At 49.7% G+C, this 17580-nt stretch overlaps 1 protein-coding gene across 1 annotated transcript in view; it reads left to right on the top strand.

The window, feature by feature from the left end:
* Nucleotides 1-17580, top strand: part of Evc2 (EvC ciliary complex subunit 2) — an 87990-nt gene that overhangs the window by 9897 nt on the left and 60513 nt on the right. Inside the window, exons 4-7 of the mRNA XM_059275780.1 lie at nucleotides 2546-2655; nucleotides 3392-3445; nucleotides 10856-10990; nucleotides 14261-14400. Of these exons, the coding sequence (XP_059131763.1) occupies nucleotides 2546-2655; nucleotides 3392-3445; nucleotides 10856-10990; nucleotides 14261-14400 (439 nt within the window). The remainder of the gene's footprint in view (nucleotides 1-2545; nucleotides 2656-3391; nucleotides 3446-10855; nucleotides 10991-14260; nucleotides 14401-17580) is intronic.

A 17580-nucleotide genomic window follows, 5' to 3' on the forward strand; every position in this document is an offset into this window, starting at 1 on the left:
GTCATGAAATATGTAGACACGGCCCTCATGTGTAAGCATGTTGCTCATTGGTATGGTACTCTATTTCCAACAGAACCTGAGCTCAGTACCTTATAAAGGAGAAAGGTTCATTTTGGCTCATAGTTCTAGAAGGTTCAGGTCCCGTTGATTTGGGTGACATAACATGACAGCCATGTATGATGACGTAGAACAGTTTACGTTACTGTGGTGTTGGAGTTACAGAAAGAAGGCAGCCAATGGAGTCCTGCGATCCTTCTGAGGATATGTCTACCCTGTTGCCTGGAAGATTTGAACAGTCACACACACACACACACACACACACACACACACCCCGGCCAATAGTGCCACAGACCTGGGAACAGGCCTTCAACACATAGGCCTTTGGGGACAATCCAGAGCCAACGTGCAGCTGGTAATGTGGACTGCTGGCTTCCTCAAGTGAGCTGTCCCCGTTCAACTAAATCCATTCCTGGATTCTGTTGTGACTGTAACTTCAGAGCCATCCTTTCTCCCAGGAAACTGGAGACACCTTTCTTGTTGGTAAACATCTCATGGTCAAATGAAGAGACTAAAGCTGGAGTGGGTGGGAGCTTGCTCAAGGCCATGGGCAGCAGCCGTACTGAAATGGAAGCAGGCAGCCTGAGTCACATCGGCCGGGGGACCTGCAGCCCTTCACCTGCCCACAGCCACTTCTGTGGTGGGGCGTGCACTGCTCAGCATGGCTCTCCTTACCCTTGGGCCTGGATGAGCCCTCAGAATCTTTCTTAACGCAGTGCTATTGATAGAAACTGGTGGAACAGCCCACACCTGGTGACTTGTTTGGTGGCCCTGGTTTAAATGAGATTCTAAATTTTTTTATATCTGAGCGAAACCACCCCCATGGCTCTTCCTTCAAGGATACAGAAACAAATCTCTTGATTGATTCTTAGGGTGGTGTTCAGAGAATGGCACACAGGCTGTGACAGAGCAGACTAAGATTCAGTCCGGCCTGGCAGCGTGACTGAATGGCTTCTAGAAAGTCCCTGAGCACCCTGGGCTTCAGAGATCCCGCACATCTTGGTGCCTCAGAGCATGCTATAGTGGGATGAGTGAGGTCATGTGACACCGCCCTTGGCCTAGTCAGGGCCTGGTTTCGCCCTTCGGTTCTCTTTCAGATCCTTCCCAGCTGTGGGTCTCACTGCCTACCCATCGGTTTCTAGTTTCTTTTAAGGCTCTCACTCCTCTTGGATCATGTCCGTTCCATCCCTGTTCCTCAGACAATGCTGAGAGGTCCCTTCGTCCTCCTCAGTACATACACATCTCTATACCCTGAGGAGTGGCCTTAGTGTTGTTTTTCCCAGGAAGCCCTACCTGATTCCTAGCTCCAAGCTCTTTTTCCCCCTCCAAGCACCCACGGGAACCCATCTCTTGAATATCCCCGCCCAAGCGATGCCTTCCCCTAAGTACTCACTAAATTCTGCTCCACCACACAGGGCACACTTCTCCTTGCCTGCACCAAGCACGGTGCCACCCACTGGGTGAGGTCAAGGTCGTAGTGAGGTCGGGAGGCATCAACACATCCCAGCCGGGCCTGTGGGAAGTTGCCTGGTTTGGTGGACACCATGTCGTCTTTTGTTTCTTGGTCCTGTTTTCTCCTGTGTATGTCAGGCCTTCACTTTGTCCAGGAAGCTGACTTTCCAGAGGACACAGTTCAAGTCACCTGTTCCTGAGCCTACCACACTGGCACACAGCGCCGGCTCTCAAGTTAGGAGACAGGCAACCCCACACCCAATGAATGTTTCTGAAATTCAAATGGCAATCAAACTCTAGTTTCCTGCCTCTCTGACCCCTGACCTCATCATCATCATCATCATCATCATCATCATCTTTTGCCCCCCCCCCATTAAAAAAAATAGATGTAAGATGGAGGGCTGAGAGCTAAGTGGTTTTTATTTACCACCAGGCTGATCCAATCCCCACAATCACAATGTCTCCTGCATGCTGTAGAAGAGAACAGATTTAACATGTTAGACCTCAGCTCCCTCTTGGGGGTCCGTGCAGAGATGCTCTGGGTGTGGAAACTATGGTCTGGGGAGGTGGCTGTGAGTGCCTTCCCCTTCTCACCACCTTAACTTTTGTCCTTGTAAGAAAGCAAAGTGGACGCGGTGATGTTTCCAGGCAAACTGATTCCCAGGCTCCATGCTCATCTCCTCTGCTTCCTACACAGTGGTCCTGCTGTCTCTTAAGTTAAGCCTAGCCTATCAGCTCTGTCTCACCCACCTGCTGGACTGGACCCCTGCAGGAGCTGAGGGTCCTGCTTTCTGTGGGCAGAGCTCCTGTGAGAACTCAGATGAGTTTGCTGCGGAGGGATCAAGAGGCCAGAGAGACCAGCCCTGCCTGCAGCAGAGTGTGTCTGCTTGTGGCTGGGGGTCTTAGAGCAAAATCTAACTTACTCTCCCCACTGGAGTACTCCCAGAATCCCCTGGGGTGAATGAAACACTCCCAGAATCCCCTGGGGTGAATGAAATCAGATGCTTCTTGATCTATACTCGTTCTCTCTGAGCAGTGGGAGAGTGCTACTCTGTCAGCTACAAGGCCTCACTGGACCCCACAGCTCTTGGGACTGCAGAGAGCCTGGACCTTCCAGCCCTGCTCATCTTTCAGAGCTCCTCACAGGTAACCCTGTCACCTCACTTGGGATCTGTGGCTGCCCTGGATAGGTGCTTGGGAATACTGACCCTAAGGGCAGAGGAGCAATCCTTTCTTCCTCTCTCCCTCCCCTCTTTCCTTTCTTTCTTTTTATCCTCCCTCCCTCCCCTTTCCTCTCTTCAACCAACCTACCTTCCTTCCTTCCTCCCTCTCTCCTTCCCTCCTCCCTCCTTCCTTCCCTCCCTCCCTCTCTCTCTCCCTCCCTCCCTCTCTCTCTCCCTCCCTTCCACCCAGCTTCTCTTCTCTAGATGATGTCACCTGCCGACAAAGGCAGCTTCCTTGTTAAAAGCCTCCTTCCCCTCCCTTCTCGTCCATGTTCCACATTAATTAGTCTCTTCTCCAGCAACCTTTGAGTTCAACATGGCTCCCATTTCACAGATGAGATAGCTGAAGCACATGGAAGTGAAAATCTTGCCTAAGTTTAGACAGGCAACCTTGCCCCACGCAGTTCACCACAGAGAGCTGTGTCCCTTCTTCACTGTCAGGATATGGGGTTCAGGTTCCCACAGTTTCCAGTAGAGAAGCTGGAGGCCCTGCCCCACTGTTTCCTGAAGAGGCTTTAGGAACTGGACAAACCCTGCCTTATCCAGCAGCTAGGGGCCAATTACCACTGAATTCAGGTGTGTGGGTTGGACGTAGTGCCAAATGTTCCCTGTGGGTCAGACTCCACGTGGCTGAAACATTTCTTTTCTCTCTTTCCCAGAACAGAACCCAGCTAAAAGCCCACTTTACCATCACAGTGGAAGAAAAGATAACGGTAAGATGGTGTTCAGATCCATCCTGTCCTCATGCCCACCTAGATCCATGCTGCTGTGTTGCCACTGTGTGGCCTGACCTCAGAGCCAAGGGGAGGTGCTAGCCACTGGCCTTGACATCCCTGATATGCATGGTCTTAGGCTCTGTGGTTCTCTTGGTGACCTTCTGTGATGGTTGATCCTGAGTGCCAACCTGATAGGACGTAGAATCGCCATGGAAATGGAATTGGTTTCTGTTGCTGCAGTAAAACAATGTGGCCAAGGTAGCATATAGAAGGAAGAATTCATTTGGGCTTACTGTTCGAGAGGGATGAGAGTCCATCACGGCAGGAATGCATGGCTGCAGAGCCAGCAAGCTGAAAGATGATGTCTTCAACCACAAATACAAAGAAAATAGAGACAGGCTATGAACTCTCAAAGCTCACCCCCACTGTGTGCTTCCTCCAAGAAGGCCACACCTCCTAGAGGTTCCATAACATCCCCCAAACAGCGCCATCGACTGGGGACCAAATGCTGAAAAACATGAACCTGTGAGGAAATTTCTTATTCACAATGCCATGGAAACAAACCTCTGGACATGTCTGTGAGGAAGTGTCTAGATTAGATTAACTGAGGTGAAAAAAAATCCATTTTAAATGTGGGCACCATTCCATGGGCTGGGATATGGAACAGAATACAAAGGAGGAAGTTGCTGAACACCGGTATTCACCCCTCTCTGCTTCCTGATTGCGGATGGAATGTGACGGGCCATCTCATGCTCCTGAGGCCGTGGCTTCTCCACCATGATGGACTGTGAGTACCCTGAACTGTGAGCCAAAATAAACCATTCCTTAAGTTTCTTGTCAGAAACCAGAAACATAAGCAATACCCGTTCCACCCAAGTGGGATGTGCCAGCCACTGCCTGGCAGGCTGAAACACCACTGTCCACCTGTGCTGCTGGTCACCTGGAGCAGGTCTGTCTTTGGACTGCCAGCTCCTGAATAATGACATGGAGACTGTTTATTAATAATGAAAGCTTGGCCTTAGCTTAGGTTTGTTCCTGACTAGCTCTTAAAACTTAAATTAACTCATTTATATTAATCTATGTTTTGCCACGTGGCTTGTTGCCTCTGCTCAGTACTACATGTCCCACGTCCTCTATGTCTGGCCAGTGAATCCCTGCTTCTCTGACTCTTTCCCCGAATTCCTCTCTCTCCCTGGAAGGTCCGCCCATCCTCTCCTGCCTAGCTACGGGTCACTCAGCTCTTTATTAAGCCAATCAGAAGGTGCCTTAGGCAGGTGAGGTAAAGCAGTGACATCTTCATACGGTGTGATCAAATATCCCGCAACAGTCATCACATTCTTTTCTGTCCCCAGGGTTGCCCACCCGGCCCAGATGCTGGGGACAGTTTGTCTTCCCAGATTGTGCCTGAACACTGTCTTTCTGCTTCTGCTGTTCATCAGGAGTCTGTTTCCTTTTTCTGTTTGGCAGTGAGGTTCTTCCTAGCACACACACATTCTCCTGCGTCTAACAAGTGTGACTCACTCTGTGGATTAGTCAGCCTTCTCCAGGAGAGAGGGGGAGGGGGAGGGGGAGGGGGAGGGGGAGTGAGTCCATCGTGTGTACTGGCTCACGTGACGATGGAAGTTGAGAAGTCCCTGCATACCAGCCATGTGGCGTAGTCCAAGTTGGAAGTCCTTGGGCCTGAGATACTGATGATGTGATTCATCTGAAGATGGAAGTCTGAGGACCTAGTGCCCATTGGCATGTGGCCTACAGTCTTAGGCAGGGGAGTCTTGCATTCTGTGTTCCATGCACCAGACAAGAGGAATGTGTCCCTGTGCTAGGAGACAGACAGACACATTCATCTTGCCCCTAGATTGGTTCTATTCTGGTCCATCTGCCTGGATAGCACCTGTACATACTCACATGGAGTGAGTCTGGGTGTAGTCCAAGTGCACCCATAGGTAGGATTGTTCTGGGACACCTGTCTACATTCACATTCTGGGTATATATATATATATTTTTTTTTTCCCTTGGTCTGTTTGGACTCATCTGCTGATCTTCACAAATGCACCCAAAGTCAGGATTTTCCCTGGTGTTCCTTAACCCCATCAAAGCTGACTCTTGAATGTGACCAAACCATACAGCAACACTCCATACTCCCTCTGCATCTCAGGGGCCAGATCTGAGCAGCTCACAATTTCTCAATCCTGCCAGCTTTGACACAGGTGTGTGAGGGAGATTCCATTATTAAATCACTTTCGTTTCACAGATGGGGAAACCGAGTTCCAGTAGTTTGCCCAAGATCCTATGGCTAGAATGGCACGGTCTCTGAGGACACCCCTAGGCTTGGTGACTGAATTAGTGAAAGGCTACTTGATTGTCAACTTGTCAGGATCCAAGATCACTTAAAAGACACACTACTGGGCATGTCTGTGAGGTCATCTCCAGAGAGGTGTAACTGCGGAGGAAAGACCCACCCTGAACGCAGCTGGGAAAAGCAAGCTGCACAGCGGTGTTCATCACTCTTGGCTTCCCGACTGGATGTGATGTAACCAGCTGCCTCGAGCGCCTGCTGCGTCTTCCCTGCCATGATGGACTGGAGCCTGGAGGATGCCCTTCCTCCCCTACGTTGTTGTTTTCAGGGGTTTTGTTGTAGCAAGAAGAGTGACTTACACAGCCATGCAGCAAAGTTAGCAAAGGAGAAAGACGAAAGGTAGGAGGTCTGGAGAAAGTCCCCAGTGACCTTCAGGTCCTCTCCCCAGCAATGAGCCCTAGGAGCATCTGTGAACGTTTTTTAGGGGCTGAATGTCACACAGCTACCCTCTGCCTGGCTCACACCAATTTCTGACTCCAAGAGGAGGCAGATGTTCAGCAGAGACCACACTGTTTGCACAACATGCTAAGTGAGTGGTGGCTCCCTCCCAGATGTCGGTCCCCAGATGCTGGCCAAGGCCCAAGCTCACAGGCTGGCCTCTAGAGAACAGTAGGAAACGAAGCCAGGCGTGTTCACTCCTGCTTGCGGGTCCAGCAGATGACAGTATGGCCTTTGATCCCAGGTGGCAAGTCCCACAGCTATACGGTGAGACTCAGCACATCTTAGGGGCCATGGCACCACACGGAAGAGATGGAGAGAGTGGGTCTGGCTTTTAGCAAGACTGAAGCCCAGTGAGACAGTCAAAGATGTGGATAACAGTTTTCTTTGTTGGTCTGAGAGCTCCCAAAGGAAGTAACCCGATCTGGTTCATTCTGCGTTCCTTTTCCTCCCTCACCTGGTAGGTGACAATCATTCAGTAAATATCCCTTGATTGAGCTGATTGTCACCGATGATAATTGCCAGTCAGCTGAGGAAGTGGCTGGTGGCCTCATGATTGTGATGGGGAACGTTCTCTTAATGGATGTGTCCCTTCTCCAAGGCCCAGCCCTCCCACGAGGATGGAGAGGGGCTTTCTCCAGAGCTCAGGCTGCTCCTCACCTGCACACTGCCTTTGGGGAAGAAGGAAGAAGTGCCTGTGCAGGATGCAGGCTGTCCCCACCAGGTACCCTCCGGGACCCATTCTAGGATCTCTGTGCAGTGGCGACAAGAGGCATGTGAGCCTGAGGTTCCATAGTATTGTGAGTGTAGCAGACTCTAAGACCCCATGACCCGATTTGAATCCTGACCGTGTGTGACCTTCAGCATTTTCTAGCCTATCTGGGCCTCATCTTCCCTGATGTAAAATGAGAGCCATGTCACGGCATCTATCCAGGCAAACGGGTGAGTCTGTGTAGAGCACCGTGTTTCTTTAAGTCGCTGTGGACACCAGCACCTACTGCTGGTGTCATTTTTATGTAGTAAGAGAGCAACACCAGCCGCCGTGTTCTGTGATCAGTGAGAATGACTGTCATTATAGTGTCAGACTCAGATGTCGGGAGGAGCCACTGTGGTACTAGAAGCATCTGTGTGGTCCAGCGTGGTATTCTTGGGGACTGGAGTCCTGAGGGGAGATCCATGCCAGTGAGGCTGGACCCTGGGCGGTGGGTGTGTTTAGGTCTAACGTGGGCTCTTGAAGAGGTAACAGGGTTATATTGGTGGGCAAGTGGTGGCTGGAAGAATTAATTGTCACACAGAACAATGGCATACATCTGTTTGCTGTATGGCTAGCATGCCGGAGTATGCGCAAACTACCGTACTGCCTCAAGCTAATAAGCCAGTTAAGGAAAAGAAGGCCTTAGGAAATTTCTTCTTAGTTTACTGCCCGTATCCCTGGTGAGGAGAGTCTCAGAGTCCCATAGTGCCAGACGTGGACTGCAGGTCTCAAATTCCTCCAGACCCTCCTGCTGCCCATGGATTGGGCACTGCAGGCTGGCAGGCACCAGGGCGGCAGGTGGCTGTGCTCTCTGGGAAGGAGCCCAGGGCCTGTGAAGATACACAGAGAGAGTTCTACCCATGGTCACAGTGGCCAGAGTCATTCAGGGTCCACTGCCAGCAGTCCGCCCAGGGAGAGAGAGAACTTATCTGGATGGATGTGTGTCCATGCAGTGAAGTGTTGCTTTATTAAATGGGGAGAAGATGGTGTCCTGAGTGGATTTAGGGCCAAATGAGTGGATCTCTTGAAAGAACGACAGAGGTGGATGTTCTAATCAGAGCAAATCTAAATAGATAAAGTAATGTATAGAAAGTTAATCTGTGGAATTTGAATATAAGCGGTTGGAAATTTTACTTTTAAAAACAATAGCAGGAAAGATAAGCGAGAAATATGGAGAGATATTTATAGTGTACATAAAAGACAAGTGGCCTACTATGTACATAGCATATGTTAACTCACAAGAGGAAGGAAGTCATAACAGATGGCTAGCTATGGAATGAGATTTTTTTTTTTTAAAAGATTTGTTTATTTCTTATGTATACAGTGTTCTGCCTGTATGTATGCCTGCAGGCCACAAGAGGGCACCAGATCTCATTACAGATGGTTGTGAGCCGCCATGTGGGTGCTGGGAATTGAACTCAGGACCTCTGGAAGAGCAACCAGTGCTCTTAATGGCTGAGCCACCTCTCCAGCCTGAAATGAGAATTTTTGAATACATGGTTTTACAGAGAGCCCTTGAAGCCTTCTAGTTGTCACATTATTAGCAAATCCACGAGGCTTTGAGTTGAGATGGCGGTGTGCAGGTAATCATGTCGTCACTATTGCTTTTTCTGCCGCATCGCTTTCCAGCCCGCTGGCCGTTGTCCTGACCTCAGCTCCTGAGTGTCCTAGCTGCCTCCAGTGCTCCTCAACAGCTTGACACAGGACTTTAGTTGTCTTCCAAAGAACACAGACCTTCCTGTGCTCTTTCCTTAGGAGCTTCTTACTGACATTTCATCAGAAAAGTTAACCCCCTTGTCTCCTCCAGGGGCCACTGGGCCCCTCTGTTTTCCATATGGTCCCCCAGGCCTTTCTCTCAGACGTTTCTCGGACCAGCATCTCTGACTCTGGTCACCCCTGCTCCCCAGGCAGGTTGTTTGCCCCCTGCTGGACTGCCATGGCATCGCAGCATCAGGCTTACTCCTCTGACTGGCCCCTGACATGTTTGTTGACATGAGACTTTGCCTAGAAGAGGCCGTTGAATCTCCTTTTATCTGGGCTCCCACTGGAAGTTACCAACCACACTAAGCATGGGTCTCCCCATCCAAATGCCCTGATGAAGAAAACCCCTCATGGCTGTGCCCAGCGCCTATCTCCTAGTTCACTCCAGATCTAGTCAAGTTGACGACTAAGACTAAGCCGCGAGGCTTCATTAGGACATGTGAAGTGTGATTGATACTGCCTGCCGTTGATCTGAACACCCACGCATCAGCTGGAGGCCAAGAGTCTCTTTACTGTCACGCCACTTCCCCAGGTCATCGGGACACGGGGCAGCAAGCCACCATCCTGCCTGCTCCTTGGATATGGAGTGCTAAGTGAAAGATTTCAGCAAAACTTGTTGAAACCTCTTCTGGGAAAGTCGTGTGTGTCCCCCTTTCCCTTGCATGGGGGAGACATGGAAAGTCATCCTGTGTATTCCCCTTTTCCCGAGTTTGTGTGGGGGGGAATTACTGTGTGGCTACTGAGCATCCTGAGATCCCCTCTGCACCCAGCCTCCTCCTCACAGAAAAGCTCAGCAATGGCAGCTGTCCCACCGTCAGGGAGAACTACTGGCGTGTTAGCTTCCTGCCTTCCAAGCCTATACATATATTTATCACATAATTGAAGCCAAACTTTCTACATGAGCCTTCATTGTGTCTTTGGAACTCGGTATTGAATTCCCATCTTTTCATCTCTTCTTGAAAGGCCTTTTTGTGCAGTATCACTCCTCATAAATGCTATGAAGAATCCATCAAAGGCAAGGTTGCAGTGAATGTGTGATTAGAGGGGTGGGCACGGTGAGCGATGATTCTTTGCAAGAGGCGGGGGTGTGGGGGGAGTTAACATGCTCTGGGGGTGGAGGCTGCCACAGACACCTTTTTTGCTTCCTGCCTAGATATCGCAGCCTAGGTTTGCTTGTGTCCCAACATCTGTGCTGACAGTGGTTAGTGGTGGGCTTTGGCTGTGCTGTTCGTGGGGACATTTAAGGATGCTGACTTGAGGATGCTGTATCTAATACTTGAACAGCCTCAGTTTGGGTTCCTGTCTCTCCCCAGTAGAGGAGTGTCACTGGTACAGATCACCCAAGGCCACTGTCCTCTTTTATATCCTCACATGCATTCTGTCATTCAGCCCTACATCCACTTACTGTTGCCCAAGTATTCCTCTACCACGAGCCCTTCTCTGCTTGCAGTAGTAATGACAGTTCAGATGCCCTGAGATGGCTCCGCAGTTAAGAGCACTGCCTTGCCTTCCAGAGGACCCAGGTTCAACTCCCAGTACCTACATGGTAGCTCACAACTGTCTGTAATTCCAATTGCATGGGACCCAACACCCTCACACAGACATACAAGCAATGCACATAAAATAAAAGTAAATCAAGTTAAAAACAAAACAAAACAAAACCCTAAACAGATGTTCTGACATGTGGTGAGGTCTTCAGCTTTTGTAGTGTGGATGCTACATGTATATGCATATGTGTGTGTGTGTGTGTGTGTGTGTGTGTGTGTGTGGTGTGTGTACATATTCATGAATGTGTACACACAATAACAAAATAGGCAATTTATTGGCATTGATAGTGTGTGAATCAAGTATTGCAAACCCATTGCTACTATATAGTTCCAGAACATTCACATCACTTCCAGGGGAAATTCAGTACCTATAAGCAGTTGCTCTCATCCCTTCCCTCCCAGCCCCTGGCAGCCACTCTCCTGCTTCCAATCTCTGTGGTTTGTAGACTCTGGGTATTTCTATGATTTCTGTTACCTTGGGGTCATCTACCTGACTGGGAGTCAGGTGGTGATAGCAGGAGGGAACCTCAGACTCCTTTCTCTTTATGCAGGTTCTACCTAATCATGGCCTCCATGCAGCAGGCTTCATTGCAGCCTTCCTCATCTCCCTCGTGCTGACCTTGGTGGCCCTGTTCTTCCTGGCACAGGGTCGGTGTCTGCAGGGAAGTGTGCTGGCCAGATGCCGGGTGAGTCTCCTTCTCAGGGATGTTTTAGTAGGCAGTGGTGTAAGTGGACATTCATCCTTCATCCTGATGTGTCTCAACTCTGGACCATGTCAGACCCCATTTGGGAGCTAAGGACAGAAGCTCAGGCTTGCTTCTTTGGGGACACAACTCCAGCCTTCACCCTGGGGCTGAGGATGCATCTCAGTGGTAGAGCAAGTTGCCTAGCCTTTACCAGGCCAATTCACAGCATTTCCAGTAAATAGGGAAATTAATTCATTAATTCATTAATTAAGCAAAAGCTCCTAGGATGGTTCCCTAAAAAATTATTCTTAATTAACACACAATCGTGTGAATTTATCTGGTAGAATGTGATAGGTTGACACATTCACACAGGGTGTAATGATCAGTTGAGAATGGCACACCCGTCCCCTCAGGCATTCACCCTTTCTTCCTGTGAGGAAATGTTCAGACTCTCTTCCAGCTGGTGTGAAATATGTGGCACCTTCTTGGTGACCAGGCTGCCACCCCGTGCTATGGAACTGCTCAGCATTTTCCTCCTGCCTGCCCTGGACAGCCTCTTCCAGTCTGCACCCTCCCCAACCCTGCTAACCGTCACTATGCTCAACCTCTAAGGAATCATCTTTTTTAGATTCCACATGTGATGGAGAGCAGCGCTTGGCTTAGTTCGGCTGTAACATCCTCCAGGTCCACCTGTGTGCTGACAGTGTGGTGGTTTGAATGAGAACAGCCCCGTTAGGCTCATATATGTGTATGCTTGGTGTCCAGTTAATGGGACTGAGGAGGTGTTTCACTGGGGATGAGCTTTGAGGTTTAAAAGGCCCACACCAGGCCTAGTCTCTCTCTCCTTCTCCGCCTGTGGATCAGGATGTAAAACTCCCAGCTACTGCCCCTGCATCATGCCTATCTGTTTCCCATCATGATGATTATGGACTCTCAAACTGTAAGGCCCTAATTAAATACTCTAAGAGTTGCCTTGGTCATGCTGTCTCTTCATAGCAGTAGAACAGTAACTAAGACAGATGGAATGGTGCTTTTTATGGCTAAATAATATTCCACCCATTGTGTGTTTATGTGTGATGAACACTTAGGTTGACTTCATATTTAGCTGATGGATGTTTTAACCGTTGCCAGGAGTAAGAACCTTACATTTTAGTACTCTACTTGTAGGGTGGGTGTGTTCTTGCTACTCCCAATTCAAGCCCCATTCCATGCCACCTGCTGGATGGAGCCAAACTCCTTGGTCTGGCTTGTGTGTCCCCCCCGTGACCTAACCTAGCCTCATTTTCTCCCACCCCTCACTTACCCCTCTGGATGTACCCAGTGACTGGCTTCCCTTAGGGAGCTGAGCTCTTCTTGCTCACACTAACGGGCTTTTCCATTTCCTTCCCCCATCTTCTCCTCGTGAGTCCCTGTCCTCTTCTTTAAACATAAACCAAGCATCTACTTGTCCGGGAATCATTGTGGGTACGTCCTGGTAGATTGCAATCTCTCTGGGTGCTCTACTTGCTTTGAGAGACCCCACACAGGACCTTTTAAACCTAAGCTCTTTCAGTCTGCATTCCCACAGGAGTACACGCTGAAGCCAGACTCAAAGTCACTCCATTCCAGGAAATAATACCTCCAGGGCATGGCAGGAGGAGAGGGTCACCAACAATGCCAGGTGTGTCCTTGAGTGCCATCAGAGACAGACACCTGGAGCCAACCTGCCTGAGGGACTGGATAGGACAAAACCAGCCTCGGAGCCAATCTCCCTGCAGGCTGTGGCCTTGTGTCTTCGTCTCACAGGCCTGTGTGCTCATCAGGGAGGAGCCAGGAACATCACGTCCAGGTTGAGGAGGCCACTTAGCAGTTTCCCTCTGATGGGGAGGAGGATGATGAAGGACTTTAAAAATTATTTCTCTGTCATTTTAAATATATATTTTATTAATTCTTTGGGACTTTCACATAATGTATTTTGATCATATCCATCTTCCAGTCCTCCTCCTAACTTTTCCCAAGTCCATCCCTAACTTAAAAAAAAATATCTCCTGAGTCAGGTGTGTGCTCCCTATACACTCCCAGGTGTGGGGCCATTCAGTGGAGCAGAGTCAATCTACCAGGAACATACCCCTAAAGAAAACTGTCCCTGTCTCCCCAAGAAGCCATTAGCTGTCAATAGTTTCTTAGGGGTGAGGGTTCACAAGCCCCTCTTTTCTCTATGGTGAAATGTTGACCAGCTTGATCTTGGGCAGGTTGTGTGCAGGCAACCATATCCTGTCATTTCCAGAAGACACTGTTTCACCCTGGTCCTCCTTGACCTCTGCCTGTTCTGCCTCTGTCTCTGTCTCTGTCTCTGTCTCTGTCTCTGTCTCTGTCTCTGTCTCTCTCTCTCTCTCTTTCTCACTCAGAGCGCGCGCGCGCGCGCGCACACACACACACACACACACAGTGCATGCACTCACTTGTTCCTGTGTGCATATGTTCTTCTCAGGCGCCTCCCACCTTGTTTTAATTTTATTATTATTTTTTTTTTCCGAGAGAGGGTTTCTCTGTCGCTCTGTAGACCAGGCTACCTCTCTCTGTAGACCAGGATGGCCTTGAACTCACAAAGATCCGCCTGCCTCTGCCTCCCAATGCTGGGATTAAAGGAGTGTGCCACCACAACCTGGCCTATTTTATTATTTTTTGTTTTGTTTTGTTTTTTGTTTTTTTAAGACAGAGTTTCTCTGTGTAGCCCTGGCTGTCCTGGAACTCACTCTGTAGACCAGGCTGGCCTCAAACTTACAGAGATCCATCTGCCTCGGCCTCCTGAGTGCTGGGATTAAAGGCGTGTGCCACCACCACCCAGCCCACCTTGGTTTTTGAGGCAAGGTCTCTTATTAACCTGGAACTCACCAGTTGGATAGGCTAGCTGGCTAGCTGTGGGACCCAGGGATCTGCATGTCTCTGCCTCTCTGCCCAGCCTTCTAAAAATGTGGGTTTTAGGGCTCGAACTCAGGTCGTCACATTTGAGTGGCAAGCACTTTCCTGACTGAGCTATCCCCCAGTCTCAGTAGCAGAGTACTTATGGTTATGTCTTTGCATGTAGTTGTTTTATCTCCTCAGCACACTTGTGTGAGGCCGTTGAAATCAGCATCTTTTTCATGTGGTGAGACAGTATAGGCTCTGACTAGGACAGGGGCTGGTCTGAGGTGGGAGGAGGCCAGCCTCTCTGACTATACAGCCTTGTCTTCCCTCCCAGCATGCAGTGTTCCCCAGCAGGCCAACTCAGCTGTCTCTCCACTTCTACAGGTTCGGCGCCCTGAGAACAAGCTGGAGCCCTCACCCTTCACCTCTGCTAATGGTGTGAGCCAGGATCTTTCCCTCAATGACCAAGTGATTGTCATCCTGACTTCTGAGGATCACGGGGGCATGCTTCAAGCCTTAGAAGAGTAAGGGTCCTCAGTCTTATCCTCTCTTGGGAGGTGACGGGTTGGGAGCAGCAAATACGAAGTGTCCTTATGGTCACTTGGCCGTCCATTAATCACTTGGTGGTCAGAATGGTAGTGCTGCTAGGCACTGAATATTATTGAGCCGGCTGGATGCAGAAGAAGGAGGGGCTTCCGGAGCCCTGGAAATGCTCCCTGGAGGAGGTGACATCTTCACTCCTGTTAGAGGTGCCCAAGTGGAGTGAGGGAAAATACTTCAGGCTGAAGAAGGAAAGAGAGACAGATGGATGGGAAGGAGCAAGGGGCATTTGTGAAATCATGCTGAGTGTGCTGGGTGTTTGTTTACTGACTGCAGAAAACAGGGAAGAAACATCTGTTTGAAAAAGAGGCTGGCACGGTGCCGGCTGTGGTTTGCTGGGGAGAACTCGGTATTGTTGATAAAGACCCGCAGTGCCGTGTGTCCAACAGAACATCCTACCAAACCCTGGATGAAAAAGAAGGGAACTATCCCAGGACTTCAGAAACACCTTGGGAGTGGGGTAGGGGTGAGGTGGGGTGAGGTGAGGTGAGGGAGTGAGGTGAGGTGAGGTAGGGTGGGGTGGGATGAGTGGGGTGAGGTGAAGTAGGGTGGGATGAGATGAGGTGGGATGAGGTGGAGTAAGGTGTGGTAGGGTGTGGTGGGTGGGATGAGGTGGGATGAGGTGGGGTGGGGTGTGGTGACTGAGGGGAGTGTTGTTTTCCACTCACATGAGGACTTGGAGGTTAGGAAGCCTTTCCAGGGACACAGCTAGTAGTCAACAGGGTTGTCAACAGTTATAACCCCAGACAGACATACCCCTAAGGCTCACTGGCCAGCCAGCCTAGCCCAACCGGTAAGCTAGTGAGAGACCCTGTCTCTTAAAGCAAGGTAGATGACTCCTGTGAAATAACACCTGAGGTTGTCCTCTGGTACACACACACACACACACACACACACACACACACACACACACACACACAGAGGAACTAGCACTGAGCAGGGGAGGACCTAGAAGCAGAGCCAACCAAGCAGTGCCGGGCCTGTGTCCCTGGGTTTAGGAACCTATGTTCCCTGGCACATAGCATGGGTCCAAGGTAGAGCATTTCAGCTGTATCTCCTCCTGGGACAGACGTTGTACTGAGTCTGACTCATGGTACTTTGTGAGCTACTTGACCTTGGCAGTGTAGACTCTGTCCTACTTGGGGGATGCTCCTCTCTTGTTCAGCAGCTCTGTGAGCAGCCAGGCTGGGAGCCTTGGGTGCACAGGACCAACCTCACACAGTGGTGAGGCTCAGGCCTCCATCCATTTCTGGCTTTCAGGGTAGTGTGCATGGATTGGATATTTAGGCTTTGTACAGCTGTTCACAGCCCTTCTTCATCTTTGCTCGATTCTCTAATTGGAATGCCAGGGATGGCAATTAAAATGTGCCACCTTGTCTTAGGAAGGCAGAGATGGGTGGGCAGCTGGGAGGCAAGCTCTTGGCAGGAACTCATAAATACCACCTCATATATTGTGATATGAACACGAGCAATTATCAAAGCATTTCCTAGCCAAAAGTCAGATGTTAGCCTGCCCTCCCCCCCAATATGAATGAAGAGTTGAGTGGGATGATTTGATTTGGATAATCAACAGCTGGGTGTTTAATTTGCACATACACAGGACTCCGCATGCTTCTGACCCAATGAAGTAGCCCTTTTCAGCAGGAGTGTGTTGCCCTCTTTTGATTCCAGATGTGAAGGATGTCAGGAGCCTAGCCCTCCTCCATCCCATCACAGGCAGCTCTCTATGGTGTTGCAGCTTGCTAATTCTGATGTGGGCGTGTCGACATTCTTAGTGACTCTCAGGCTCTGGGGCTGTCTCTTTGTTTCTCCTTGGTTGCTGATCTTATTTTGTCTGAGGAGCGTTTCACATCGATTAGCAAGCATGGCTGTAAGATTCAGCCTAAGAGTAAAATTCATCCCTCCTCTCAGAGCCTCACCCTCCTTCGCCAGCTCAGTCGTAAAAATTATTTCATTATTATGGGTGATCTGCCTGCATGTGTGTCTGAGCAGCATGCATGGGTCTGGTGCCCACAGAGGCCAGAAGGAGATGTTGAATCCCATGGGGCTGGAGTTACAGATGGTTGTGAGCTGCTATGTGGGTGCTGAGAATTGAACACAAGTCCTCTAGAAAAGCAGGCAGTGGTCTTCTTTTAAAAATTTTTATAATTAAAATTTTGCATTTATTTTACACACCAACCACAGTTTCCTCTCCCTTCTCTCTTCCTGTTCCCTCTCCCACCTCCTGTCTACGCCACCCCACAATCCACTCCTCCTCTATTCAGAAAGGGGCAGGCCTCCCATTGGAGTCAACAAAGCATGGCATATCAAGTTGAGGCAGGATCAATCTCCTCCCCCTGCGTCAAGGTTGGGTGAGGCATCCCAGCATGAGGAATAGTTTCCAAAAAGCTCATGTACCAGGGACAGATCCTGATCCGACTACTAGGGGCCCCACAAACAGACCAAGGTACACAACTGTCACCCACATGCAGGGGGCCTAGGTCGGTCCCATGCAGGCTTCCTAGCTGTTAGTCCAGAGCCCCTGAGCTCCCACAAGCTCAGTTAGCTGTCTCTGTGGGTTTCCCAGTCATTATCTTGACCCGCCTTGCTCATATAATCTCTCCTCCCTCTCTTCAACTGGACTCCCAGAACTCAGCCCAGTACTTGGCTGTGAATCTCTGCGTCTGTTTCCATCAGTTACTGGATGAAGGATCCCTGATGACAATTAGGGTAGTCACCAATCTGATTACAGAGAAGGCCAGTTCAGGCACCCTCTCCACTATTGCTAGGAGTCTTAGCTGGGGTCATCCTTGTGGATTCCTGGGAGTTTCGAAGGTAGTGGTCTTAACCTCTGAGTCATCTCGCCATCCCCACTCCCCAGCTCAGGCTTAAAATTTATTGACTCAATTGTGTTTCAGCCTCAGTGGTTGGACACTGATTTGGGTGCCTAGTCTGTCTATCAGTCTGTCTGTCTGCCTATCTGCCTTCCTTCCTTCTAGAACTGACAGTTATTTTTTATCTTTCTTTGTTGACCTGTCATAAGGTTTAGGAGCTCCCACAAAGGAAATGTCAGGGGCTTAGTGTGCATGGAAATCAGTCTCTCATGGGCTCCTTACTAAAAATAG

This window comes from Peromyscus eremicus, chromosome 10 (genome assembly GCF_949786415.1).
Source record: "Peromyscus eremicus chromosome 10, PerEre_H2_v1, whole genome shotgun sequence".
NCBI lineage: Eukaryota > Metazoa > Chordata > Mammalia > Rodentia > Cricetidae > Peromyscus > Peromyscus eremicus.